General features: G+C 53.4%; 1 protein-coding gene and 1 non-coding gene across 2 annotated transcripts in view; both read right to left on the bottom strand.

The window, feature by feature from the left end:
- Window positions 1–27703, bottom strand: part of COL13A1 (collagen type XIII alpha 1 chain) — an 88105-nt gene that overhangs the window by 49462 nt on the left and 10940 nt on the right. Inside the window, exons 5-16 of the mRNA XM_066244147.1 lie at window positions 26557–26583; window positions 25326–25376; window positions 20261–20296; window positions 19369–19395; window positions 18509–18535; window positions 14178–14204; window positions 14056–14082; window positions 12986–13012; window positions 11017–11073; window positions 6315–6422; window positions 3944–3970; window positions 3130–3165 (exon numbers count right to left, since the gene is read on the bottom strand). Of these exons, the coding sequence (XP_066100244.1) occupies window positions 3130–3165; window positions 3944–3970; window positions 6315–6422; window positions 11017–11073; window positions 12986–13012; window positions 14056–14082; window positions 14178–14204; window positions 18509–18535; window positions 19369–19395; window positions 20261–20296; window positions 25326–25376; window positions 26557–26583 (477 nt within the window). The remainder of the gene's footprint in view (window positions 1–3129; window positions 3166–3943; window positions 3971–6314; window positions 6423–11016; window positions 11074–12985; window positions 13013–14055; window positions 14083–14177; window positions 14205–18508; window positions 18536–19368; window positions 19396–20260; window positions 20297–25325; window positions 25377–26556; window positions 26584–27703) is intronic.
- On the bottom strand, window positions 1942–2017 carry TRNAA-GGC (transfer RNA alanine (anticodon GGC)). Its single transcript has one exon. It is a non-coding gene; the product is annotated as a tRNA-Ala (tRNA).

Below are 27703 nucleotides of genomic sequence, written 5' to 3'. Positions count from 1 at the left end.
TGCACAGCTTCTGGGCTTTGCTGGAAGAGGGGGCTGTGGCTGAGGCAGTGACAGAGTGAGGGCCAGCATGGAGATGAAGTGCTGAGACCACCTGGGGTTCCAGGAACACCTACTGACAAGACTCAAAGTGCAGGAAACAGGAGGCTTCCAAAAATCCTGGGAGGCAGTGAGAGGGAGCTAGCAGCTTCACAGCTCCCATGGATCCCAAAGAGGCCATGCTTTTGAAAGTCAGAGAAAGAAAGGGTGTGGAGCAAGAGCTGAGCATGAAGAAGGGTCTTCTCAGTTCCTCGTGAGATCTGAAAGTAGTGATGCTCTGACAAATGTGGAGGTGGGTGAAAAAAGACCTGAACGAAGGCTCGAAGAGACCAGGACTCCTTACAAAGCAGGGTTAATCTTCTCTAAGGGGTGTGAAGCCAACTCTTTCCCCAGGGACCTGTAGCTTCCCTGAGCAGGAAAAGACTTTAATCCAATCTCCCATCTGATATAGAAGCTTCTCAACACATGCCAGACCCATGCTATTAAGCCTCTACTTGAATACCTCTGGTGACAGGGAGCTCCCTCCCTCCAAAGGTATTCATCAACACTCGCTCTGCCCTAAGTCATGAAGAAGTGTGCTCCCCCTTCCACGCTGGAGCTTTCTCTAGCAGACTTCCTGGTGGTCAGGAGCTGCCTCTGTCAGCAGAACCACACTGGTTTTCTCTGCAAATTCAATCCAGTCAGGGTTGAATGATTTGTCCCACAGTATGAGCCCAGGATTGCCACACTCATGGGACCAGGTTCCCTATTATCATGACACTCCAGCCCTAAGCTGAGCCCTTTTAGGACAACAAACCCCCAAGCTCCTTTCTGGATGGAGCAGACTCCTTGTTGGCAGAAGAAAACAGAAGCCGCCATAGTATGGATGCTAGTTGCGGGCAGCGCCATGATCCCAGGGGACCCTCTGCTGGCCCTGCAGTTTCTCTGCAGCTTGAAAGAGCTGGTTGTGACTGCTAATGGGAAAACCGACCCTGCTCTGCACTAGGAGGCAGTAAATTTTGTGAGTCTGTGTGAGTGGATGGAGGCAACCGCGGGGGCTATAATTTCCACTTCCTGACACAATACAAACTTCTCAGTTTATGCAGAACTAATTACAGAACTTCCAGGTCTCGCCATTTCACCCACCAAGCACCCATAAAACAATGCAGTCATGGCAGCCGCCAGAACACAGAGTGCACCAATGTGATTCTCAGGAGCGAGTCTTCCCTTTCCCAACCCCTCCCCTCTGTGTGCTCCTTGCCTTCCTGCCTCTTTTCTTTTCCTGGAAGGCTCCAGAGGCTTCCCAGACAGCGTCTGGGGGCGAGATGGGCTCCCTGTAGCAGGTGGTACCATGAGAAGGGCCCAGACCTGGACACGCATTCCTGCTCTGCCACTTACGAGCCAAGAGACTTTGGGTATGCCTCAGTTTCCTCATTTGTAAATATACTGCTCACAAAAATTAGGGGATGTTTAAAAATGATTATGAAGCGATAAAATATCCCCTATTTTTTGTGAGCAGTATAGAAGAACAGTTCCAGCCTCATAGGGTGATCTTAGGATCAAAAGTAACCGCAGGTCATGTTGAAGGGAAGCCTGGCAATAAGGTAGGCATTCAGCAAGGGTGACTTTTTTTTTTTTTTTGTATTTTTCTGAAGCTGAAAACGGGGAGGCAGTCAGACAGACTCCCGCATGCGCCCGACCGGGATCCACCCGGCACGCCCACCAGGGGGCGACGCTCTGCCCACCAGGGGGGGATGCTCTGTCGCGACCACAGCCACTCCAGCACCTGGGGCAGAGGCCAAGGAGCCATCCCCAGCGCCCAGGCCATCTTTGCTCCAATGGAGCCTTGGCTGCGGGAGGGGACGAGAGAGACAGAGAGGAAGGGGTGGGGGAGGGGTGGAGAAGCAGATGGGCGCCTCTCCTGTGTGCCCTGGCCGGGAATTGAACCCGGGACTTCCGCATGCCAGGCCGACGCTCTACCACTGAGCCAACCAGCCAGGGCCAAGTGGTGACTTTTATTAAGATTATTTTTATGTTAATGACCATTTCTGGGCCTTAGTTCAAATTGTTTTCCTGTCTAAAGTGCCATTTCCCTTGAAATTTGCTCACTGAAGGGCCACAGTGTTGGATTAAAAATGGCCACAATGCTTTGCCACTCCTCCCACAAGAAGATGTGAAAGCTGATCTCCTCCCCTACCCCATATGACCTGGCAGTGTGACTTGCTCTGACCAACAGGACATCAGTGTGAGTAAACTGGGACTTGCCCATTTTAAATGCTGCTCTGGGCCTGCCCTGTTGTAAGGAAACCTATCTAGTCCACTTGGGGCTCAGGGGCTGAGTGGAGGAGAACAGAGGCACCCAGCCCACAGCCAGTGTCAATCACCAGACATGGGGATGCAGCCTTCTCATCCATCATCCAATGTGACTGCATAAGTGAGCCCTGGGGAGACCAGTGGTACTCTCAGATGGCCAATCCACAGAATCCTGAGAAATAAATCTTCATTTAAAACCAGTAAGTTTGGAATGGTTTGCTACATGGCAATAAAAAACTTGATATACCTACCCATTCACCAGGACTGAGCTCATAGGCTGTCATCTCTCAGAAGACTTCCCAAACTCCTGCCAACCTGGAATTAATTTCTTACCCCCCTCCTGTATTCATAAAGTGTTTTGTGATGGTAGCAATCAGCACAGTCTGCCTCCTCTGGGATTATCTGTGCAGGAAGCCCGTCTCTCTGGCTTGAGAACTGCCAGAGAGCAGGGCTAAGATCCTAAGCACACTTCCCCAACCATGCACGACACAGCTCTGCCTGGAGAAGCTGAGGTGCCTCGGGACAGATACAGCCACCAAGGTTGGCGGGGGAGATCCTTCTGGGCCAGAGGTCCAGCTGGACCACTGACTTGCCCAAGGCCCTGTTACACCTCAGCCTCCTGCTCCCCCAAGTGAAGACATGACCCCTGTCTAGCCAACCTCATGAGCACTATGAGGCTTATGCTGGATGACTGAGCAAAATTATGTGTGCCTGACCAAGTCTGGACCCTGTGTACACCTTGGTGAGACCCCACTTGGGTTACTACTGGGGGTGGGATCATCCCGTCCCCCCACTGCTTACCTTCCGACCATGGTAGCCCTGGATCCCCGGGTCTCCCTACGAGAACAAAGAGAAGGCGGTAAGAGGGGTTTTCCCAACAGCAAACTTCAGCTCCCGCTGTTTCCCTCACATTCCCATCCTTCTTCCTCCCCATGTCTAAATCCTAGTGACCTCCACCCCCAGCCATCCCTGGAACAAGAACAGAGGCTATTCTGCTCCTCAGAACTATTCTCCGCCTTGCAGAGCAGAGGGATGGTGGGAAGGGTCAACTTGGCAGGAGACCTGACTTTCAGTTTTGTAATACCACTGATTTTCTCTATTGAAAACTTGGACCAGTTACTTTGTTCCAAGGCCCTCAGCTTCCACATTTGTCAAATGGTTGGGCTTTGCAACTTCTCATCCTCAGAACCTGAGGGTTCCTCAGCTTCAAAGGGAGAGTCTTTTCGACATCAGGAGCTTCCAGATAAGGTTTCAGAAGAGTCTGGATGACCCTCCAGGTCATTTCCAGTTCTGACTCCTTAGGAAACACTCTTTTTTGGGGATGTTGGGACAGTGTCCTGGGCATCAACCTTGTGTTTCCAACTAGACCATACGCTCCTTGGAGGTGGGATTGCACTTTCCATAGCAGCCTAGACTTGGTGGACTGCGCGCACAAGTGCTCAATCTTTGTGGGACCCAGTCAGTTCCCAAGAGGGTGGTGTTTTGGAAGTGAGCCAAGCACGATCCATCTCTCGCTGATCTCCCTCTCAGCTCCTTCTCAGTACCCTTTAGTGCTGCCTGCCACTCATCCTGCAGGAACTCCCTCCGCTCAGTGCAGCGCCCAGGGGGCCCTTACCTTTGGTCCAGGAGGCCCAGGAAAGCCCTGCAGAAGCAAGGGAAAGGTGAGTAAAGGTGGGTTCCACTGGTAAACAGTTAGGGTTAGTCATGTTGACAGCGGAGGCGGGGGGGCAGAACAGTGCTTGAATAGAACGGGGTTTGGATGTGCTACAGAACAGGCCAGAGGATCCTGTGAGGGTATCTGAAACCTGCTGAGGGCACATGGGGACAACAGGCTCTTGTCCCTCTCTGGAGCCATGTGGGTGCCGTGGGCATCTCCTCTGTGCTTGCCCACTGGAAAATAGGTCAGTGGCATCATGTTAAATAGACAGTGTGGTTTGGTCCAGATCCCCACCCGCCCACCTCCTAATTGGGACCCCTCCCTGGAAAGCTGACCTTGCCCAGCAGAATCATGGTTTTGCCTTTGGCCCTGCCAGCCTGAGGAGGAGCCCTCTGTCACTCTCCCCCAGGGCGCTGTGACTGTGGGCTCCGGCCTGGGGAGCTGCTGTGGGCGCAGGGCCTGCGGAGCCCAGGGAGAGGCCAGCACGGCTGTGGGCACCGCGGTGTGGGAATGGGTCTGGAGGGCAAATGCGGCTGCAGGAACCATGGGCCCGAGTCTGGTCTGTTTCAATTGGTTTAAAAACACACTTTCTGTTTGTTTTTTTTTTCTTTATTAAAAAAACCTAACAAAGAAAACCTTCTGACTTGGGTCAGTGAGAGGGAGCCCAGTGTGTCCGGGGCTGGCAGTCAGCAAAGAAGTGGGTCTTGTGCACTTTTTTGGTTTTCTCAGCTTGGTTTGATTCAATTCCCTAAATTTTACCTCCTTTCAGGTTTTCTGTTTTCCCATCTAGAAACCCATGAAAGCAAGACTAATCCTTCCCTGAGGTCCTGGGGAGAAATCATGGAGATATTCCATTGTGGGGGTCAATCTGGGCAGGAGAGCCAAGAACCCCTAAGTTTTCAGACCGCTGTGCCACCTTCCTGCCACGCTGGATGCCAGTCAAGCTGGAGCTGCCGCCCAGCCTAGAGGGACCCCATACTGAGCCTCAGCTTGGCAGCTGTGGCAGCTGAGGGGCTCAGATGTGAAGCCAAGTGACCTGGAATGCGACTATACTCATTGAGAGCTATTTGGCAGGGACATCGTAACCCTGCGATTTCACCTCTGGGACACCTTCCCAGTGACACAATCAGAGATGTGCAGACACTTATGTTCGAGGCTACAGATCACAGAAGGGAACTCATTAACTACTTTCTCAACAGGCCCAGCAGCCCTGAGACCCATGTCAGAGATGCCTCAGTACCTGCCTCCTGACTTGAGCAGGCGTGGTTTACGGCGGTACGTGAAAAAGTAACAGGACACAAACTGTTAGATTATTCAGAAAGTTATCAACCTGGAAATGTTGGTGCAGATATCTCTAAGGAGAAAAATGGAAGGATTCTTTAAAATGTTAATGATGGTGAACTGTAGATATGAGGAAATAGATAATTTAAAACCTTTTTTTGGTCTATATTCCAAATTTTTCAGAATGATTGTATAATGTTTTAGTCATAAGAAAAAACAAAGAGGTTGGTTTGTTTTTTAGCCACATGAGAAAAACATTATTAAATAGACTCTGTCCTTAACCCTGTCCCTCCAGTAACAATATGACATTAGTCTTAGCTCTGGGTAGAGAACCCATTTTCTCCCAAAGAAGTCCAGATGCCTGCTGAGCTAGGCTCCTGCCCTGGGGCTTTCTTGCACTAAATCGGGCTGAGAAAGTCGGGTGTTGGCCAGGGCTTGGTAATGGGTGACTTGGTGGTCACTGAGCTTGAAATGTCGCCTGTGTGTGGGGTGCCTGCTGGCCTCCCTGGGCCCCTGCCAGGAATGGCCCCTGCCAATTGTTAGGCTTGATGCAGGCATCCAGCTGGTGGCTTAGGGGTGTGAAGCCTGCACACCTCAGAAGAGGCGTGTTTGTTAGGGGCACCAGCTGGTAGGACAACCTTTTGCTGCCTCCATCAGAACTCACTGCCTCCAACTCAGACTCTGTTAAGCGCGGGGTCAGGGTCAGCCATTTAAGATAGCCCTGGAAAAAAAAAAACATAGCCCTGGAAACTTTCTTTTCTGCTGAGGCTGGGGATAGCCTGCTAGTAATTTCCTCCCTAGAAGGCAATGACTGGAGGTAAGGCCATGGCCTCAGGAGGTGTGTCTCAGAACCCGAGTGCAGCAGGCGGCGTGGCAGGGATGGGCAGCTCCTTGTAGGGAGCACCCAAGTTCAACGGCCTTGCCAAGGTGTTGTGCCATTTGTCTGGGACACAGGTTCCTGTTGGTTATGCAGAGTTTGAATTCTGCCAGAGAATTCATAGACAAACCTTGGGAGAGGAGGCAGCAGAGAGAGGAAGGGGGTACTTACGGGTGGCCCCATGGGCCCTGGTAGTCCTGGGTGCCCCAGAGGTCCACTCGGTCCAGGGGGCCCTGGTGGCCCTGGTGGGCCTTGGATACCAGCCTGGCCCTGTTCACCCTGAGGTTCGTGGAAACAGGTGTTAGAGACCCCCGGGGCTGCAGAGCGGTTCCCGTCCCAGTGCCATGCCCCCAGTGAGGGCCCCGCGTGGGCTCTGGTGGGGAGGCGGTGGTGGCGTGACGGTGATATTGCTGCGTGGTGACTACATGCAGGGGCTGGTGGCAGCAAGGAGATGGCCAAGACAGGAGGCCCTCAAGAGGAGGGGCTTCCAGAGAGGACTTGCTGTGAGAGCAGCTGGTTGAGGGTGAGAGCCCCACGGAGGGTGGCAGAGGCAGAGGAATAAGTGAGGTCACCCCGGCTCAGACGGTCTGCTCCCAGCCTGGCCAGAGCACCAGCGTCCAGTCCTGGTGGTCTGAGACCGAGGCCTGCCTCCGCTCCCTCCGTGCTGCGAGTCACAGCCTCTCTGTGCCGTCTGGCAGCCACGAATGAGAACAGCAGTTCCACATGTCCTGATGCAGCTTTTCTCCATTTTTGATGATCTGACTCAGAGGGTCAGAGGTTCACAGAATTTTGTTTGGCTCAGTAAACAATTGGACAAGAGATTTTAAGTAAAAAATTTGGACTGATGGCTTTTGATGAAAAATGTGGAGCCCTGACAGCTAGGCCCACTTCCTGGGTTAGATTGGAGAGTGGGGCGCCCTTTAGGTGGGCATGAGTTCTCTAGTTGCATCAGGATGGATGGAGGGTGTGGGAGGCATGGACAGCATCCTATTCCCGCAGGAGGAGGAGAGAGCCTGGGCCATGTGACCCAGATCTTGGGACTGGGGGCCAGTCAGAGTTACCCTAGATCTACACCCTGAGACTACTAGGTTATTTTCTAAGGGAGCTCTCCAGGGACAATCTGGGCTCAGCTCTTGGGACAAGGGGCCCATCCCTGTAGACAGACTAACAGAACAGCCTAGCAGGTGTGAGGGCTCCAGGCTGGGATCCAGGGGGGCACAGGCAGCCTGAGTTCCAGGCCAGCCCACCCTGCTCAGGGCGATCTCAGCAAGCTGCCATGACTCTGCTTCCATGTATATAAAAGGGAGCTGGTGAGGCATACTTCCTGCAAACTCTACAGAGGAAACTGATGACTCTAAACAGGAGCACACAACCTCAGAACGAGAACTATAAGATTTTAGCAGCACCTGCTTGAACCATCTCTTGGCTAGGACATCCTAGGGCAGATGGCACCCAGCAGTGTTACTCTGGGCCCTGGGCTTCAACCTGCCACACCCTCTGAGAAGAAGCTTGGTCTAAATTAAACAAAATAATAAAAAAAAGCTGCTATGAGTGTTCATGGTGGAAGAGGCAGGTGCAGAAATGGGTCACAAGTCCCATTTCACAGAAGAGGAAACAGGCTCAGGGAAGTTGAGTTCCCTGACCAAGGTCACATGGAGAATCCAGAGGGGAGCCAGGACCCCGACTTGGAACTCCAGACTATTTCTAATCATTCCAAATAATCCCCCAGCAAAACCTGCTCACTGTCCAACTTTCTGCACTTTGGAAGTGACCTCCAACACCATCTGCTAAGGACATCATATCTATTATAAAGTTTCCTGTTTCAACTAATATTAGACCCAGTGTTTAAGTGTCTTACAGAGCCTGTAAAATCAATATTGGTTTATTGATAGGAAATGGTCAAAGCTTTTTATGTCCCATGACGGCTGACAGCATAAAACCGTATTCTCCAGGCAGAAGCTGCAGCAGGAGGCACAGGGGCCCCTATACATCTTTCTCTACTTAGGAAACCAGGTCAGAGCAGCACAGAAAGTTCTGGCTCACCTACCCTTTGCTCTTGAAAAGGGAGGCAGTATCATGCCGGGGCCCCTCTCAATTTTTTCATTTGTAAGGTGGAGATGATGATGGTGGCACCTCCACTGCCGGGGGGCTGGTGTGGGATTACATGAGATAATCCACGTAGAATTCTTACAACGGGGTCTGGAACCAGTGGGGACTCAACAAACAGCAGCTAATGCAGCCAGGGCCAGGAGGTGGCTGCTGGCAGTTGAGGCGAGTGGTGCCCTGAGAGCAAACACTCAGTTCTCCTGGAATGGAGTCCGGCAAGGGTAGGGGTGGGTGACAGAGGGCTGGCCTGGTGCTTCTCTGAGCTGCCAGCAGGCCCCCTGAATAGCCATGCGTGGGGTAAGTGCTCAGAGCACATGGAGGCTCTCGAGGATTTGGCTGGTGTAACAGGATATGCAGGCTCAGGTAACATGTGCATCACGTGTCCCTCTGTATTTTTAGCTGCTAATTGCAGTGATTTTTTTTTCAGCCTTGTTCAATCAGGTGCCTGACATGCAGGCTTCTGGACTCTTGACTTTTGAGTCAGGCCAGCTGGTGGCTCCAGGCCATGCTGTCAGGCTTTCAGAGAGCATCTCAGAGCCCTGTCACTTCCAGCATCCCTGCGCCCTTGGCAGCTCTCCCTGCGCAGTGTAAGTAAGGCTAGGGGCATGGGTGGCAGCCATAGGCTGCCTGGCCTGGCATCATGCTGCAGTGCCTTAGCCCGACCCCCAGGCCTGAGGTCTCTTGCTCTTTAGTCTATGTGTTCTGGTCCTATCCCAGCCGCCTTGGATTGGTAAGGCAGGAAGAAGGAAGCAGTTGCTCACAATGATTATACCTGTTGGTTGTGGGCTACATTCCCTCTGCAAATTCCCTCACTCAAACTTAGGTTACAAGTGATCAGGTGCTAAGCAATCTGCATTTCTAAATACGAAGGGTATAGGGCCAACTGAGAGAGCCCTGGGTGGGGGGGTCTGAAGACCCTCATTCAGTTCCCAGTAGCTGTTTGTGTGACCTTGGGCACAGATTCACTTCTCACTGAGCCTCAATTTAATTATAGCATTCAAACAGTGCCAGGAACTATTCTAAGTGCTTTGCAAACACAACAACTCTACGAAGTAGGAACTGTTATTATCCTCATTTTACAAATGGAGAGCTGAGGCACAGAGAAGTTAAGTAACCTGCCACAAATCACACAGCTAATAAGAGGCAGAGAATTTAGGTGCCCTGCAATTTACTGTGTAATCTTGGGTGACTTACTTATCATCTCTGAGACTTGATTTCCTCATCTATGAAATAGGGATGACCATACCTAACACAGAAAACTGTTGAGAGAATAAACGCAATCAAGCCTGCAAAGTGTGCAACACGGTGGCTGGCCCCAGGGACGGCTGTTGTTGGTGGCTGTTATGAGTAATGGGGGGTGTAAGTTGGGGACTGCCTGGGCCTGGATATTGTGTATTTCCAGGTCTAGAACACTCGTGGGTCCATTTTTGTCTAATTTAATTTAATTGAATGAAAGTAGAGTGAGGGTCTGTCTTTGTCTACAGTCCCAGTTGGCCTTGCCCAGCCCAAAGACTTGCCACGCTGCTGGGGAAGGCACACGAGGTCTGAGCAAAAAGAAGGGGTCTACCTGGAAGGTCCGCCTTTTTATGACTGGGGGTGGAGCCAGTCGCACTGAATTGAGGAGAGGCAGCAGCTGAAGAGAAAGATGAGTTGGAAGGCCAGAGGGCAAAAGCCAAAGGTCGCAGGTGTTCAGGAGGATGCCAAAAGTCGCCAGGAAGGCAGGGCGGCCAAGAGGGAATGGAGGAGAGATGCAGAGAAGAGAGATTAGTGAACATGAGGCATAGGGAGGGGAGGTGTGGACGGGGCACTCTCAGGCTTGTGGGGTGCAGTGCTGAGCTTGCCCTTGGGTGGTACACTGTCCTTGGAAGGAGGAGTGGCCTTTGGGGTGTTGGCCAGAAGCATCCCCCACCTGGGAGAGTGGTCCTCCTTGGCTGGGTGGGCTCTCTGTGGCCATGCTGGGTCAAAAAGGCCGCCTGACACATGGTCCAACATTGCACTGCTGGCCCCACCCATTCCCGGTCGCAGCAAAGGCTGCTGGGCTGAGGGCAGAAGACTCAGTGACTCTGGCTAGGTAGGGAGCCACAGGACCAGCTAAATTGGTACTTGAAGACAGGCTGGTGTGTGGCGACCTCTTGGTTCTTTTTTGGTTGAGTGAGAAAGGTTGATGTCAGCGAATCTGGGGAGGTGGTCAAGGGCAGTGCCAAGCCAGGCTCTCGGGGGCTGAGCCAACTGCGGGTATGGCCAGTGTGAGCACAAGATAAGTACTACTGAGGTCTCACCCTGGGGCTGGAGGGCTTGGAAACTAGAGGCTGGGCAAGCTTGTCTCTGGCATGTTCAACCACTTGTTTGGGAGAGGCAACTTGCAATCACATTATTGAATGTGATTTTCATTTCTGGAAATTCTTGCACTTTCCAATCTCTTTGTCATGAAGCTGAGCACCCCATGGCTCTAGGAAGTGGTTAGAACCCATGTCAAAACAAAGATGGCATAGAATCAACCTCTTGTTTTTGAAGGCATTTTAACTCCCAGGAGACTCCAGGAGGAGTGTTAAGAACCAGGGACTACCTGGACTGAGAGTGTGCCCAGCTGGGGCCTTCGGGGCCCAGTCTTGGCCTTTCCAGGTCATTACTGTCTTCATTGGCAGCTGCTGCACTGAATACCACCCCCTCCCACTAGGGGCCCGAGGACGTGCAATGTTGGGCTCTGTGTCCAGGGAGCCTCTCAGCAGAGCGGTGCTGGAGCGCTTCCAGAACAGAACCTACAAACCTTCAGGGCAATTATCTGGTTGGAGTGCAGAGCTGCTAGAGTGCCGCTTAGGTACTCCTGGGGTGGAAGGGGTGGTGGTGAGATGGGCAAAGGGGGTGAGGAGTGCTGGAGCTCACAGCCACCAGCTCCTCTGCTCCCTGCCCCGTCCCGGGGACTCCGTTCACCCTTCTCCCCTCCTCTCCCTGCCTCTCTGGAGGTGCTGAGGCAAGGACCAGCCTGGGTCTCTTGGTATCTTGTGAACCTGGAGGCCTGCCACCCCACCATGCCTGCAGACCCCTCAGAAAACCAGTAAACTACGTGCCCTAGAAGCCCCTGCTTTTCTACCCACTTCCAAATAAACAGCAGGTGCCAGTTGCCTTGCCCTGCCTACCAGCTGAGTCCCCAAACCCACTCTCATCCCTGTCTGACTTGTACGTGACTGTACCCCACATTACCGTGGTCATGAAGCCTGCCGTGTTTTGTTGCACCTTGTGGTCAAGGTGCTTCTGGAGGCTCTGTCTCTGCCCTCTCCCTCTCCTTATGTTGAGCTTGGGAACAGAGAACTCCACCCCCCCATCCTCACGCGTTCGCCCGGGACTGAGGACACCGCCCAAGCGCCTGCAGTTGTGTTGTCCTTTGTTCTGGGGATGCTGTCTTTCTTTCAGGCAAATAACAATCCTGTGAGCCCATCGTTCCAAATAAACACAGCTGACCTTCTATTATTGTATCAGATCAGGCTGGCTAGAACACTAGGGCCCCTCTGTCCCTGAAGCACATGCCACTGACAGGTTGGCTCTATCTACAATGCTGCCAGCCTGTGCCCCCTGCCCAGGCCCAGTCCAGCCTTGGCCTCAATGCCAACCTACCTACTTACGTTTAAGGCTCCCCACGACCTGTTCCTGGCCCAGGAATCCAGAGGTAAGGACCATACTGTCAGGATCCTGCTAGCAAGGCCTCCTGGCAGCCTTCTGGAGCCTGGTGGACCCTGAGCCTGGCTTGTCCTTGTCTCTAATTCCTCATTCCCCTGCCTGGAAGGGGTGGGTGGCCAGTGAGCCACACCACATGTGTGTTTCTGGGCACAATGGGGCCCATGAGAGAGAATGGGCACCTAAATATACCTGTCCTCCCTACCTCTACTGCCCGGGTCTGAGGGTGGCAAGGCTGAGCCACAAAACAAGGGCCATGTTCCAGGTCCTGGCTCACTGGGCCTCTTACTGGAGGAAGCAGTACACACCTCAGCCCTCCCTGTTTCAAGAATGGCTTTGCTGTTGGTACAGTACTTAGAGGTTCTGAATAGGCTTTGGACTGTTGCACTCTGGGGTAAAGCCAGGAAAAGGAAGGAACTGGTGGGGCTGGGAGGAGTGGAAGACTATCTTAGCCCTGAAATTCCCCACCCCGCTTGAAAAGAGTGTCCTCTATTCTTTAAGAGGCAAAGAAGAGACTTTACCCTTGAATTGATATAATCCACCCCCACTTATCTCCTACCATTGAGGTTGGGTCATCTGAAACCATGACTAACCCAAAAGTCCTCTAATTCGGCCAGGGAAGGCAGCCAGACGCGCGCGCGCGCGCACACACACACACACACACACACACACACACACACACACGCGGGTAGAGCTTCAGACACATAGACTCACATAAGCCGCACAGCCTCACAGAGAAGGTGTGTTCAGAGGAGAAGCAGCTGGCACTCAGAGTCAGATTCACAGCTGCCGGGAGACGTGCAGCCAGACAGTGCTGGGCAGATACAGACACACATGTGAACACGAGTACAGGAGACCAGCTCTATACACACACACACAATGATCACGGGGCACACTCCTGGGCCGGGCAAACACACTGCCACCCACGGCCCTTGCTCTGGCTGCTGACCGCAGAGGGGGCTGAAGGCTCCTGTTTCCACGCTCTGTATGTGCTGGGGCCCCAGTGAGATGAGGCTGAACTGGGGCTGTGCCCTAGGATGGATCAGTTGTAGGAGTTCACTTACCCGGTGTGGGTACTCTCCACACTGACCCTGGAGAAGAGAGGAACGGAGGGGTTAGGTATTTGGTGGTTAGGTATTCGGTGGTGGGCTCACGACTTATGGACCCATCACCCACCCTCATCACCCACTAGTCCCTCTTTGGTGGTTCCGGACCGAGGTCTTTGAGGCAGGAAAATTAATTCCCTCTTCTACCCTGCTGTCTGCATGAAAGAAACCCCCAGGGCCTGCCTGGATGTGGCCCCATGGAGCCCGTGGCAGGCTCCACTGCTATGTACCACTTGCCATGACTACTCAGTCAGGAGTTATGCTCTAAGCCTGGCTGGAGGTGTGTTCCAGAAAAGATGAGGGCCTCTCCAGTGTTCCTGAACAGGAGCCCCAGGATGGCGACAGCAGACAGCGAGGCAGCTCGTGGGCAATGAGGCCCTCAGAGATGCTACTCTGAGCTGGGAGTGTTAGGTTCCTGTACCATCCGCCTGGGGCAAACCCAGCAGAACCTCCATTAGAAAATTGAGAGACAGAGAATGTTGGAAGCCAGGAAGAAGGCCAGACTAGTGCTTTAGACACTGACACCTGAAATCCTAGAGGCTCTGACCTGTGGTGGCGCAGTGGATAAAGTGTCGACCTGGAACGCTGAGGTTGCTGGATCAAAACCCTGGGCTTGGTGGGTCAAGGCACATACAGGAAGCAACTACAAGTTGATGTTTCCTGCTCCTCATCCCCCTCCCCCCCCCCCCCCCCCCGCTTTTCTCTCTGTCTCTTTCTTCTATTTAAAATGAATGAATAAAATCTTTAAAAAAAATCCTAGAGCCTCATGGAGGTGGATCATACAGATGGGGGGAAGAGAAAGAGGGTGAGGCGGGCCAGGCTTCAGGGCGCCCACTGCCTGACCCCCTACAAGAACAGAGCTGTCCCAGAGCGGCCTCTTCTTTTCTCTACCATGTCACCATGGGGGACTCCCTGGTTCCATTGATAATAATTAAAGTTTGAAAGTAACCACTCTGGACCCCTATCTACCATGTTTTTTAGGTGCCCTACCTGAGATGAAAATTCTAGAAAACTTCCATCGGGCTTACCTTTTCTCCTTTCTCTCCTTGAGGTCCCTATGAAGAGATGGAAATGAGAGTATTAGAAACTAAAGCTAAAAACATGGCAGCCCAAAGCCTCTCTGCCGGGGAGGGTTAGGTGAGGTACCAACCGGCTGTCCGCGGAGACCCGTCAGGCCCTGTGGGAGGAAACACACACAGGTGAGTGGGTGCAGAAGGCAGGTATCAGGGATGTAGGTCTAGGTAAGGACTGTGCTAGAAGCCAGCGGGGTTCCACGTGCTTTTCAGAACGTCTGGTCTTTTTGTGCCTGAGATGTCCCAGGGGTTGTGGCCTGTACCCCGTGTCATAGCTTCTTCATCTGTCAGTGGGTGTCAAGGGCTTAGTGGTGTCCTGTCCCCATGTGCATGGCCGTGACGAAGAATAGATGTCTCCTTCACTCATCCCTCCACCCACCATCACCTCATGGGCCCTGGCTAGGAAGGAGGCTGCATCTACATGTCAGGTGGGGCCCCGCCACTGTGGACAGCCTGTCTTATTCACATCCATCTGTCTTCTCATGGCTTTGGAGAAACCTTTGGCAAAAGATAGGAAGCAGCAGGAAGCTGATGGCTTAAGCCATATCCTGGGCCCCTTGGAGGAACATAAGAGAGTTTGGGGTTTCCTTCCAGGATGTCTTGTCAAATTGACAGGGCTGAGAAAGGAGCCTGGCTTCAGGATGGACCCGCTCTCTGAAGAGGAGAGCATCTAGCTGGTTGTCTCAGGAACCCGAGCGGAGGTTCATGTTGAGGAGGCTTCACGGCTGGTGTGGAGGGAAGTGGAAGAGGACAAGGACGTCCTCTGAGGCTGGCTTTCAGTATGTGCTGAGCTCACACCCACACTGGCCCGAGGAAAAAGGTGCTTACGTCAACTCCTCTCAGATGAGCTGAGGGAGACACGGCTCAGCAAGGGGTGGCATTGGGATGTGAACCTGAGTTTGTCTGACTGTAGGGTCCAGCTGTTTTCACTCCACCGCACTCTCTGACCTGGCCTGGACCTCAGGAGGCGAGGCTTGGGCTTCCAGACTTGGCTAGACCCACAGGCAGTGCCCCAGGCACTGGGGCCTAAGGACCCTTCCAGACGCCATGCTGGGGCCTGTGAAGACCCTCCTGCTGGACCAGTCTTTTCGGGGTTTGGAAAGCTCAGGATCCCCAGGACAATCTTTCTGGGTGGGACATGAGCCTTCTCTCGCCCTTGAGCGGCCAACTGAATCAACTATCCAATCGGGCAAGTCCCAGGAGGTTCATAAGAGGAGACAAGTGGCCTTTGCGGCCATCCATGTGGCAGCCCAGCCCTGTGGCTGACCACGTGTTCAGTATCAAGTTCAGCAAGTCTGATGCATCTGGCAAGAAGCAGACTGCAGGTGACCAGGCCACCCTCTCTCAGGCCAGAGAGAGAGAGGCTAGATGTGAGAGGGAGGGACAGGGGCCAAGAAACAAACAAAGGTTCGGGGTTACACAGGCTTGCAGAAGTGAGGCCAGACATCCCAAATGGTGGCCCATGAGGCAGTCGTAGCCCCAGAGGTATTTGGTTGATCCTACACAGTTTTATTTCACTTAATTGCCCACATTTAAGAGTGAGGAGAGCACATAAAAACCCCTGGATTTTCAGTTTCTTTTAAATATTTCAAGGTCCACTAACACATGGCATCAATTAGCTCTAGCTTAGAAACAGCTGCCCCTTTAAGACAGGTCATGGGTGATGTGCTGGCTAAGGAGCTTCCTGCATGCCAGTCACTGTTCTAAGCACTTGGGTGTGAATGAACTCTTCCCACCCTTGTACAGCCTTGTAAGTGGTGGGATAAGTTGTGAATGCAGAGACCCGACTCCCCTTTACCGTACTTGTGGGACCTCGATCTTGTCTACACCTTACATCAGGTTCTCAGGACTACCGTGAGGTAGGTGGGGCAGAGGTGACCCCCTTTTTGATGAGTTAAGCATGTGAGGGTAAACCCCAGCCCCTCACGTTGGATGCCTCTCAGACGGAAAAACATCTGGGGAGGGAGGTGAGTAGGAGACGGACAGATGATAAGCAGGCCAAGATAATTACGCCAGACAGAGTGTTGAATTAATAGCTCAGCGTCCCTGGGCCAAGTCAAACAGGAGTCGAATAGCTCTGTGGCTTGTTGGATTTTGATGGATGACTCTGAGGCAGATAGGGGATCTATCGCATTGGCATGGGCTCACGAGAGTTGGGATGGCCCAACTCTTGCCCTGAATTAGCTCTGACCCCTAAACAGACAGAGGAGATTCATGGGTGGTTCTGTGGGGTGAGGCAGAGGAGCAGCACAAACAGGAGCCATGTAAAAGGTCCTTTCCCTCAAGACAAAGGGCCTGGCAACAGAAAAGAGGTGTGGTGAAGGGGTAAGATCTTAACATGTGGATCTTAATCCCAACTCTGTTACTTAGGAGCTGTGTCATCTTGGGAAATATGCTCAACCACTCTGTGCCTCAATCTCCCTTTTGTAGAGTGGGAATAAAAAGTCATTATGAGGATTGCAGAGTACTGCTAGTTAATGAGTCATTACTATTTCTGGGGTGTCAAGACTATGTATGGTAGCACCAGGCCACCAGGAAGGGGATGCCCCAAACTCCTGGCATCCAAACCCCTTATGCCTTTACCACATAGTAACATCGAAGTTTATTCCTGCCTTGGTCTTCATGGCTTCAGGCACGTGCACAACATGCTTAGGATCAGGCTAGGGCAACAAGAAATGCATTTGCAGTGAAAACGGCTGCGATGGAGAGAAAGCTGGCTGGGGACCTGGATTCCAACACCAGCTCTTTCACCCACTACCTCCAGTGCCTCATTGCCCCTCTTCCAGTTCTGTGGATGTTTTAAGGACTTTCTTGCCTCGGGGCCTTTGCACAAGCAGTTCTCCCATGCCCTTCCCATTCCCTTTACTCTTAGTTAAATCTTCATCCTGCAAGATCCAGTTTAAGTTTCATTCTCAGGAACACCTCTCTGATACTCAGCCTGGGTGAAGTGCTGTTATACTGAGGGTAACAGGAGCTGCCTTTCTGTAGCACTGATTACAAAGGGAATTTGTTAATTATGTGAGTTATTATTTAAATGTATATCTTCCCCACTACACTGGGATCTATAGGATGGCAAGGACAGTGTCCTCCTTACTCCTATCTGTATCCCCAGCACCTGGTACAATGCCCAGCATATTGTAGATGCTCAATAAAAATGTGTGACAGGAAGGAAGGAGGCAGGGAAACAGGGAAGGAGAGAGGAGACAAAAGACAGAGAAAGGCAATAAAATGGGGAGCGAAGGAATTAAAGAGCTATTTTGGACCCTGTTTTGGAGGCTTCTTAGCTGTGTGACTTAAAGCAAATCACGTAGTCTCTCTGAGCTTCGATTTCCACAGCTGTCACAGAGGATACTAACAGGACCTGGGATACAGGGCCATGCGGAGGATTGAGTGAGATCATGTATGCTCAATACTTAGCTCCACGCCCATCATGCAGAAACCCTTGGTAGACGTTAGCTGAGTCTGAGTCAGAGCACAGGCTGAGGTCCAGAGGGAGCTAAGCTGCCAAGGTTCCTGCGGCAAGTCAGGGAGAGCTGCGGCCAAAGCCCAGGCCTCCCAGCCGGCATGCCTCCATCTTCTTTTCCCATCTACAAGGTTATCTGCTCCCCTCAGTGGGCATGCCCTGAGAGGGCCCTGTCGTGGATGCAGGATGTCCCCAGCTAGCACCTGGAGCAAAGCACTGGCCTGAGCCCGGCAGGACAAGGAGACGGGAGCCTGCCGTGTTGCTCCCACACCTGGCCCAGATCCCAGGCCTGCCTGCAGAAGGTGGCTGCTCCCAATGTAGTTGTGACCAACCTGGGAGGCAGGACAGCATCCCAGCCAGGGACGGCCCACCGGTCTTTCTGAGAGCTGACCCCTCCCCTGGAGTGGATAGTGCCTGGAAGGGCAGACCTTCTCCTTCTGGAAGAAGCGGCCTTGGGGAGACTAGGGAGGAAGTTCCTCTAAACGGCTCTGCAGAGGCAGAGGTGCTGGGAGGAAGGTGGGGCCACGGTCTGCTTCTCCAGGCTGTTTTGTGCCTAGTGGCTCGCCTGCAGTCTTGGGGCAGCCCAGAGGAGGGCAGGCATGAGGACACCGAGCCAAGGATGAAGTGTGGACAGGCTCCCTAACCCCCAGTGTGAATGCTGAATGTACGCTCAGCCCTGAGGGAGCGCTGGCCTCTAACTCCGTGCATCCTGGGCCAAGCATGGGTTGTCTCTGGATGCCCCTTTCCTTGTTTTTCACATGCGGAAGCCCTTCCCCCCACTTCCCCTCCCTTCACTGATGTGAGGACCTAGGGGGATACACTGTCCACAGCTGGGAGTGACTGTGAGGCAGCTACTCCTGCTGTCCCTGTCGCCCCATTTGCCGGGCAGTGCGTGGCTGTGCGTCCCCCACCCTCTGAGGGAAGACAGGAAAGCTGGGGTCTTACCATCTCCCCCTTTGGTCCGGGATGGCCCTGCAAGGAGAGGAGCATGAGTGCCAGTTGCCACCCAGAAGCCCCCTGCCCCCTGCATGTGGCTCCTCCCTCCGTCACCAGGTCCTGTGAGACGTGTGGACACGGGAACCACAGTCCCTTTGCTGTGCTTAGCTCTGGCCTGCAAAGGGGAGTGAGCAGGTGGATGGCTAGGAGCCTCACCTGAGAGAATACCAGGGCTCAGTGGAGAGGAGAGCGGGTGGGACTGGGCTTAGCATTCTCTGCCCTCAATGGGGGGACATCTCTGAGGGTGCAGGGAGGCTGGGCTCTCTCCCGACTCATTCCTTCCTTTCCCCATAGAACATCTGTGTCTCGGGCCAAGTCAGAAGGTTTGGACAAAGAGAGGACTTCAGGACGGGAAGCATCCTCCTTAGAGACTTGGACATATGTGTAGGATCTCCACCAGGATGGGGTACCTGGGAGAATGGAGCTGCAGGGGGTGTTCTGGCAGTGCTGGGGAGCAGTGTGAGAGTGTCAGGCTCTTTTCCAAATTAGGTGTTGAGCCCGCCCTACCTGCCGCTTCCGGGAGCACCCAGCACCACCAAGTTCTAGGATGGCTCATGCTCCAGATGCTAGAAGTTCATCTTGGCACCTGTGGACTTATGCCCTGTGGATGCCCACTGCGGTCAGGGGCAGCCCAATCTAGTGGCCTCTCCTCCCTTCCCACTGGCAATGACTTTCTGCCCCAGGAATGGTCACTCTATCTAAAGCTTCTTTCAAGGAGTTGGGGTTTTGCAGAAGGACTAAAAGACCCTAGGTTAGTGACCTGGACCAAGTGAGGGGGAGGAGCCTGAAGCCTAAGAGGTTCTACTCACCGGTTTGCCATCTAACCCAATGGGACCCTGAAAGCAGAGAGAGGACAGGTGTGAAGGCCGAGCATCCCACATCTCCTGTCAAAGATGCAGCCTGGGGTAGTGATGAGACTCCTTGGTTAGGGTTCAAGTCGCTGCTGGGCCACTTACTGGTTGTGTGACCATGGGCAAGCCATTCATTTAAAATGGGGATGAGAATAATAGACCTTCTCCAAGGGGCTAGGTGACCTTGTGAGGAGTGAGTGAGATGTTGTCTGCAAGATGCCCCGCATGAGCAGGACCGAAGGCGGCTGCCCCCATTGCTATCAAGGCCTCCGTCTCACCCTGGGTGGCAGTGGACAGGGTGTTTCTAGAAAGCCAGGCTGGCCAGCACAGAGGCCTGCAGAACAGAACTAGCGGCTCCTCTGCCCTTCTCTCGGAACCAGTCTTGGGCTCCCAGGCAGGGTCACAGGACATCCAGATGCCCCCTCACTGCCTCCTCCAGGAGGACTCCTGCCTCCTTGCGGTGCTGCATCTGTTCCACATTCCCGTGTCCTGCTGGGGGCTACCAGCCAGTGATTTCACTCACCCGTCCCTGTCCTGCTGGGGGCTACCAGCCAGTGATTTCACTCACCCGTCCCTGTCCTGCTGGGGGCTACCAGCCAGTGATTTCACTCACCCGTCCCTGTCCTGCTGCTGTCCCTATATTTACACACGAATTTCCCTTTCCTCACTTGCACCATGAGCCCAGCGCCAACCTCCTCCTGGTTTGCTCCCCATGAAAGGCTGTAAAAGATCCTTATCGACTGGGGTTTGGAAGGGCAAGAGCAGCTTCAGGGCTGGCCCCGCACGAGGTTTAACACAGCCAGGCCCAGGAGTCACCAGACCACAGCTAAGCTCAGCTCTCCCCACTCACCGGAAATCCAGGAAAACCTCGAGTGCCCGGCTGACCCTGAAAGAAATGGAGAGGAGTGAGGATGGTGAGGAGGTGAAACTAGTTCTTAGTTCCTCGTTTACTTTGTGTCAGAGGGACCTGGTCTCCCTCCCACTCCTCTGTGATCCTCCAGGGAAGACACCACCGTGAGCTGGCTTGAGGGAGGATAGAGACGGAAGTGGGACACAGGAATTCTCCTTCTGGGACTAGGGGTGGGGAAGGGGAAAGGAGATGGTTGGCATCCTTCGGGTTTGCCTGGGGAGTAGCCCCTGATTGCGCCTTGCTGCTGTGGCCACTCCGAGCCTCGGCATGTAAACAGGTGGTAGAGCGCGGGGACATCGGGGACTCAGCCTGAAGCACATTGAACTCCTGAACTGTGGTTTTCCAAGTCCCTTTTATTTACACAGTCATTACTCATGGCCTCTTAGCTAAGGATAGTTTGGATATCAGTAGGTATCAAAACTTGACCTTCGAGATGGGTGTTTTCAGGCCAGACTAGGTGAACTTGCTCGCTTTCCTCTTAGCAGGCCTCTCCTAGTTGGGCAGTTTTTGAACCCTCCCATCTTTGTGGGATGCAGAGCAAGTTATGCCCAATTTCCTGGAGAGGAAGATGGCCACCCAGATAGGTATTCAGGTCAGAGACCATGAGCAGGTTTACAAGTTTATGGTCAATGTTCAGGACAAAGAGATGTGCCCAGGTCAGAAGCAGCATGCAGCCGGGGAGAGTAGAGCAGGAGGAGGTGTCCTGACAATCAAGGGTAAAGGAGAGCTAAGAAGCATGAGTCCTGTCACTCTCAAGAACCAGTAATGGCTCCCTTCTCACATGTCACTCATGGCCATCTTCAACCTCATCCGAGCTGCCACTCTCGGTCCTTTCCTGCCTCACCTCCCCACCTGCCCTGTGCTTGGGCACGCTGGCTCACCCGCCTATCCCCAGACACACCACACCTTCCACCTGTTTAGCTCTCAGGTTGGAGTTCCCTTGACTGAGATGGCTGCAATTTCTTCCCAAGTTTGGGCTTTTGGATCTGGCTGTCTCCACCCGCAATGGCTATGTGACTCTGAGCCAGTTGACTAACCTCTCTCTGCCTCAACAACCTCATCTAGGGGATGGGGGTAACAGTATAACCTCATCAGGTCATTGAGTTACATTCATTTGTGTTTGAGAAGCCCTTTGAAATGGCTGCTTCCATCATCAGACATTTCTTAGGTTGAACTGGACCCAAGAACACCAGAATAAAGCAAGATTGCTTTTTAGCCCAATACATCTTAGGACCCAAGGAGACCTGTCCTTGCCAAACAAGTTTCAGAATCAGACCCTATCCAGAGGAAGACCTCTGGGTCCACCTGCTGTGAACCTGAAACATCTATAGGCTGCTTTGGTCCTCCTTGAAGCTGTGGATATAATTACCCAGAATTCTCTGCTTAAGGGTCATGGCTGGGTGAGGTGTGGACCCTGAGGTGAGGGGGTACACTGGCCAGGCAGGGGGTATGCTGCAGGCTCAGGATGGACTTGTGGCAGGCATCCAAAAGGGCAAGAGGGAAGAGATGCCACTCATATATCAGAAGGGCCCAAGCTTCTTCCACTCAAGAATAAGTGATGCTAAAAATAGCATCAAGAGCAGAAAACCCGGAAACCGTGCAGTGTAACCTCTGAAACCTCCCACTGTAAACTTTCAAACGCTGAGAGGCCTGAAGAAAAGGTCAGGAGGAGAGGATTCCAAGAAGTATCTTGAAGTCCCACTTGGGCTAATGTTTATATGGTAGGGATAATCACATGTTTTGCTAATTACAGAGCCTGCCCTGGTAGCAGGAGGCATCTCTCCAACCCAAAGCCAAATCCAGGGCTAACCAAGGCCTTTTCAGGGATCTCTGGAACAATGTTGTCATTGACCAAATGGAAACTGGGACTCTGCTTCCTGGAAAGGTTGGGCCTGGGCAAGGCACTTGGAGAGGCTTGGAACTGGATTTTAATTTACAACAAAGTCCAAGCTGAAGTTGAACATCTCTTCCGATGTTTATTGCAGGTCTTATTTATTTGTGAAAAGCCTGTTTGTATTCTCTACTAATATTTCCTACTAGGTTGTTTGTCCTTTTCCTATTGATTTGAGTAAAGCTCTTTGTCAAGCATGCCAACTCTTTGATAATCATGTGTGCTGCAACTATTCTTTCCAATTGACACTTGTCTTTTTTATGATATATTTTGTGTCATATGGAAGTTCTGCATTTATGTCAATTTTAGCAGTCTTTTCCTGTGGCTTCTGGGTTTTATGTTGTGATTTGAAGGGCCTTCCCTAGTTAGAAATGATAAAATGTTTGCTCAGGGCTGCAAGTTAGAAAGCTCCTCCTGGCCCCTGAAGAGAAGCTGGGAGTGCTCAGGGAGGGACTGAGCTCCCTTTGAGATGGGGGGAATTTCCTAGCCTGACAGACGGCCCTTCCAGTGCCTGCTGAGCAGGCCGGCATCTCGAGGCCCCGCATTTGTCTTATTACAGTGTGAACCATCCCTCTCCAAAGTGCCTGGAGGGCTCTCCCTTTGCTCAGACCATTTATGAAACTCCAAGAGAGGAGGGAGGTGACCCCTGAGAATGGCAAGGCTGGTTCCTATTAGCAGCATGTATGCTGGGCCCTTCCTGGCTGAGTGGAAAGCCACATGTTCCCATCATCCCCTGCCACAGAGGGCTTGCCATTTGATCTTGACCTTTTAATGACAAACGACCTCTTTGTCTTCCCTAGTCCCCTGCTCTCACCAGCTTCAGGTGGCTTCTGGTGAGGAGATGAGGGGGATGCCCTAGTGTCTAGTGAGGACCGAACAGGGATTGCCTCTGCCACCTGAATGATGGTCATCCACACAGGCCAAAGTCGGAGGGCACGGGGCTTGGTCGAGCTTTCTTGTAACATAAAATCTCACCTAGCATCACACTGCATCAACAGGGAAAACCTGTTTTCTTCCTAAAGTAAATAACCTTAAACAGTAGAACTTCAACCTGGAAGGCAGTGTCCGGGAAAGAATGCTGACCTGGCCCGCCCCAGCCCGCACTGGCCAGCAGGTGACCGCGGGCAAGTCAGGAAGCTGTTTCCTTCTCCTGGAAGTGAGCTGGCAGAGGAATGAAGGAGAGCTGCGAGCCTTCAGCATAGGAAAGCTCAGCGGGCTGCTAGGTGCCCAGGAGACAGGAGCCATCGCTGTTTCCTGAACGGGAGGGGACTCACACCTTTGGAATCAAATCCAGTGGGGAGGTGTGCTCCTGATCAGGCTAAGCTCTGGGCCCGAGGCTGCGGCAGCTGAGGCAGACCCCTGCCCTGAGCATGTTCTCCAGAGGTGGGGCCTTTTCTATGACTTTTTGGAAGCCTGTTGACATGATGCTGCTGAAGAGTGTCAGAGCACCAGCAGGAGCAACACAATGGGACCTCTGTGGTCAGACCCGGGGGCAGCCAGGATGGTGGCCAGGTGAGCCTACAACCACAGGGAACAGAGACTCCACTGCCTGGTGGTCTGCTCTAGCAACCGTGTTCAGAGTGCAGACTGAGTCACACAGCCTGGCCGAGTGACCAAACCCCAGCGTGACCATACTCCCGTGTATGACCTTGGGCAAGTCATTCAACTTCTCTGTGCCTTGCTTTTCTCATCTATAAAATAGAGATGGTAATAGTACGTACCTACCTGTGGGGCTTTTGTGAGGATTAAGAGTTATTATGTGTAAAGGTCTTACGATGCTGCCTGCCATGGAGTAAGTGCCCAATGTCAGCCCTTAGCATTATCGTGTGGTCTGAGGAACCCTTGCCAAGAAGGCCATGTCTACATAGCCCAGGACCCTTCACAGCCTGTCTCCAGCCCAGGACCCTGACCTGCCTGCCAGCCCCACTCCCAGCTCCAGCCTTCGGCGCCCCAGCTCCCATGCCCCCGGCTCCCATGCCCCAGTCTCCACGCAGCCTGACTGCCTCCACCTCTCAGCTCCCGGCTCTCACCACAGCCCCTCCCTGGTTGCTTAGCTCATCAAAACTCCCTCCCTTGGACTTAACTTGGCAATTTGTTTTCTGAACCCTCTCCTTAGACTGTGGGTAGAAGACACTCCTGCTTCCTATTGGCGTTCTCTGTTGAAGGCAGGAGAATGGGTAGGCTGAGCTTCGCCCACTCTTGGGCTAGCCTCAGACTCCCAGAAGCGGTCACCTGAGCAGAAGGTACTGTTCCCCTCACCCTCTCATTGTAGAAAGCGGATCAGGAAAAGCACACAGCAGAACATGCAGTGATGGCCTGTTGCTGTGACGAAAGCCCTGGATGCCAGGGCCCTGGTTCTACCCCTGCCCTGGCCTCTGTGTGGAACACTGGCCAAGCCACCTCCCCTCTCTGGACCTCAGTTTTCCCTTCTCAGAGGCCTGTGCTAGACCATTGCTGAGGTTCCTTCTACCCTGACATTTGATTTTTATTGAAGTCCTGTGGTTCAGGCATTCTTTGAGAAAAACAGCCAATCCTCTTTCCCATAGTCACAGCATCTTCCTGTGTCATCCACCGCATCACCCTTCTGGTCCTCAAGGAAGCATATCTGAACAGGATCACCTCTAATTTTCCAAGCCCCCGGCCACTGGGTGGAGGGACTAAGACACAGGACCCAGGATGAGCACAAAAGGAGCCTTTGAAGGCAAGTGGTGGGCCAGCCTCTGCCAGGACCAGGAGCGGGTGTCAGCTCAGGGGATCTGGACCTGGGTGTTTGCTCCATGGGCTTCTGGAAGCACAGCTTGTCCCTGGAAAGCTGTAGCACCCCTTCCGACAGGAGTGGGCACTTTCTTCCCTCTGCCTGTAAACAGCAGGCCGCCTCCCAGCTGCTGTAGTTCTGTGGCTAGAGGGTAGGCCCCTGCAAACCCTCCCAAGACGCTGTAATTTAGGTATATTTAGTCAGGCTGCTCTCGCTAACATCAACAGCAGCACTGAGGCCTGGCCTGGCAACCACATCACATGTGGTATCTGCCGCACCCAGAGGCAAAGCCTCCACCCCAAGCCCTTTTCATTAACTCACCCAATCCCCCCCCCTCAAGAAAAGCAAATACCACTTACAGGGGGGCCGCGGGGACCAATGATGGACATCCCGGCATCTCCTGGGGTCCCCTATGGAAGAGAGAGAGAAAAGAGGGAGAGGGAGCGAGGGCCAGGGGCAGGAGGGGAGAAGGGTGGGAAAAGAAGAGTCAAAGGGCGGGGCTGGCAGGTGGGGAAGGAGGAGCATGTGAAGTTGGGGTGCCAGCCGAGTTGGAGGACAGAGAGGGCCAGGGGATGCAGAGGAGGAGGGAGGACCAGAGGAGAGGAGACACAGACGGGATGAGTGAAGCACCCGGGAAGGATTGGGAAGCAGTGGGCAAGGAGGAGGAATAAAACAAGAAGAGATGTGGGGACCAGAGAGAGAGGTTGGTGGGACCCCAGGTCAGGAAGCAGGAAGAATAGAATTCAGCACAGTGATGGGCAAGAAGGCAGCATGGGGAAGGAGGGAGGGAGGTGGGAGGAAGGGAGGGAGAGAAGGGACACAGCTCAGCCATGGCTGCTCAGGCCCAGAGGGCTCTCCACAGCCCTGCTCAGGACACTCTCCAGCCTGCTCAGGACACTCTCCAGCCTGCCCAGCCCCACCTGCTTCAACCCCCAGGACTTTTCCCCACCCCCCATCCCCAAATGCCCATGTGGCTGCACACCCTGCAACTGGTGAACAGGGCCTGCCCTATGGACGGAGCTGCTGAAACCAGAGGGCAGGCACAAGGCACACACCTACTGTGTGCCCAGCAGCCCTGAGCCTAAGAGCTGCAGCTTCCTGGAACTTCCTTGTCCTAGTTGCAGAATGACACAGAGGAGTTAGGTTTGGGCCAGGATGGGGCAGGATGGGCAACAGAAGGAAGACAGAGGGTGTATGGAACACGGACAGGTGAGGGGGGAAGGTCTGACAGAAGGACCCAGACTGTGCTTTGCTGGGAGGAGGGCAGGATGCCGCGTCTCACACAAAACGACTGCTGTGCTCCTTGCCTCTGGGACAGTGAGTGCCTAAGGCCCAGAGCAGGGTTCTGAGGCCACAGGCAGCCTGTGCAGGCCAGGGAGACCCTCTCCACCAAAATTCCTGACGGATGGTGTGGGAGCCGTTAGGAAACTGGGCTGTGAGAGGCTGAGGGCACAGCAGGCGGGCTGGCAGCTCTGCTGGGCCTGCAGGCCAGCAGGAGAGCTGAGCCGGGGGCCTCTGAAAATCCCCCAGGAGTCCACAGGGCAGAGCAGAGGCTGGGGTGGAAGGGCAGAGAGGGACGTGTGGACTCACCTTCTCGCCTGGTTGGCCCTTTACTCCCTGGGGCAGCCACATGCAACGCAGGGTTCAGGGAAGAGAGAGGGAGAGAAAAAAGAGAGGATGAGAGAGAAGCGCACACACAAGAATCTGTGTTAATGGCACAATAACCACACACAAAAAATCTCCGTGAAATAAGAAACAAAACAAAACACAGATGCTGACACATGGCAGGTCCCGCAGCCAGCAAGCACAGCGTCGGGTGGCTATTGCCTCAGCCCTCGGGCTGGTCCAGCCAGTCCTTCCGGATAACTGAGAGGAACAGTTGCAGGGGCCTTAAAAGGCCCTCTCCGTGTGTGTGTGTGTGTGTGTGTGTGTGTGTGTGTGTGTGTGTGTGAGAGAGAGAGAGAGAGAGAGAGAGAGAGAGAGAGACCAAGAGAGGGGCAGAGATGGAGAGAGAAGGAGAACCCCCCCAGCTCAGAGAATCTGTCTGAGAACTGATGGCCCCAGCCGGCTGGCCCTCTAAGTAGGGATGGGCATGGGAGTTGTTCTCAAGGACTGTGTTGTAAGGTGGAATCTAGTTGGTGTGAAGGTCCAACTGAACACTGAGCACAAAGCTTTGCCAAGCTAGACACACCAGGAGTCCTTCGGGCTGGCCAAGCAAGATGATGGGAGAGAGGCTGGAGGAACATAGGAGGACAGATAGTAGGACATACACATCTGAGAGGATGGAGGATGGATCTGGGATGCAAAAGAAACTGGATAACGGCCCATGTTTTCTGTAACCAGTGGACAGATAGCCTCAATCTACTCTAGTCTATAGAAGCCAGTGGTGCCACCCCTGGTGAACCAGGAACAATCCAGGCATTTACCTCAGGCATGTCACACCCACTGGCTACCCCAGTTCCTATAAGGTGGCTCAGGCCAGGGCTGCTACTGGGCAGCCAAATGGACCCATTGTCACATTTAAAATAGCACAAGCAGCATGAAATCTCCAGCTTGAAAAGAGCTTTGTAAAGAAGGAAGTGGGGAGACCCCCTGTGTCTCTCCCTCCTGTCCCACCACTGTGGGCTGGAACTAGACTCATGTGGTTACCTCCTGGGGCACATGTCCACAGGGCCCAAGGAGGGCAGGAGGGGCGGCAGGAGGGGCAGTGGGCTGTCGGGGAAGGCCTGGAGACACT

The sequence above is a fragment of the Saccopteryx bilineata genome, chromosome 9 (assembly GCF_036850765.1).
Source record: "Saccopteryx bilineata isolate mSacBil1 chromosome 9, mSacBil1_pri_phased_curated, whole genome shotgun sequence".
NCBI lineage: Eukaryota > Metazoa > Chordata > Mammalia > Chiroptera > Emballonuridae > Saccopteryx > Saccopteryx bilineata.
This window is presented reverse-complemented; position numbering and strand designations above follow the sequence as displayed.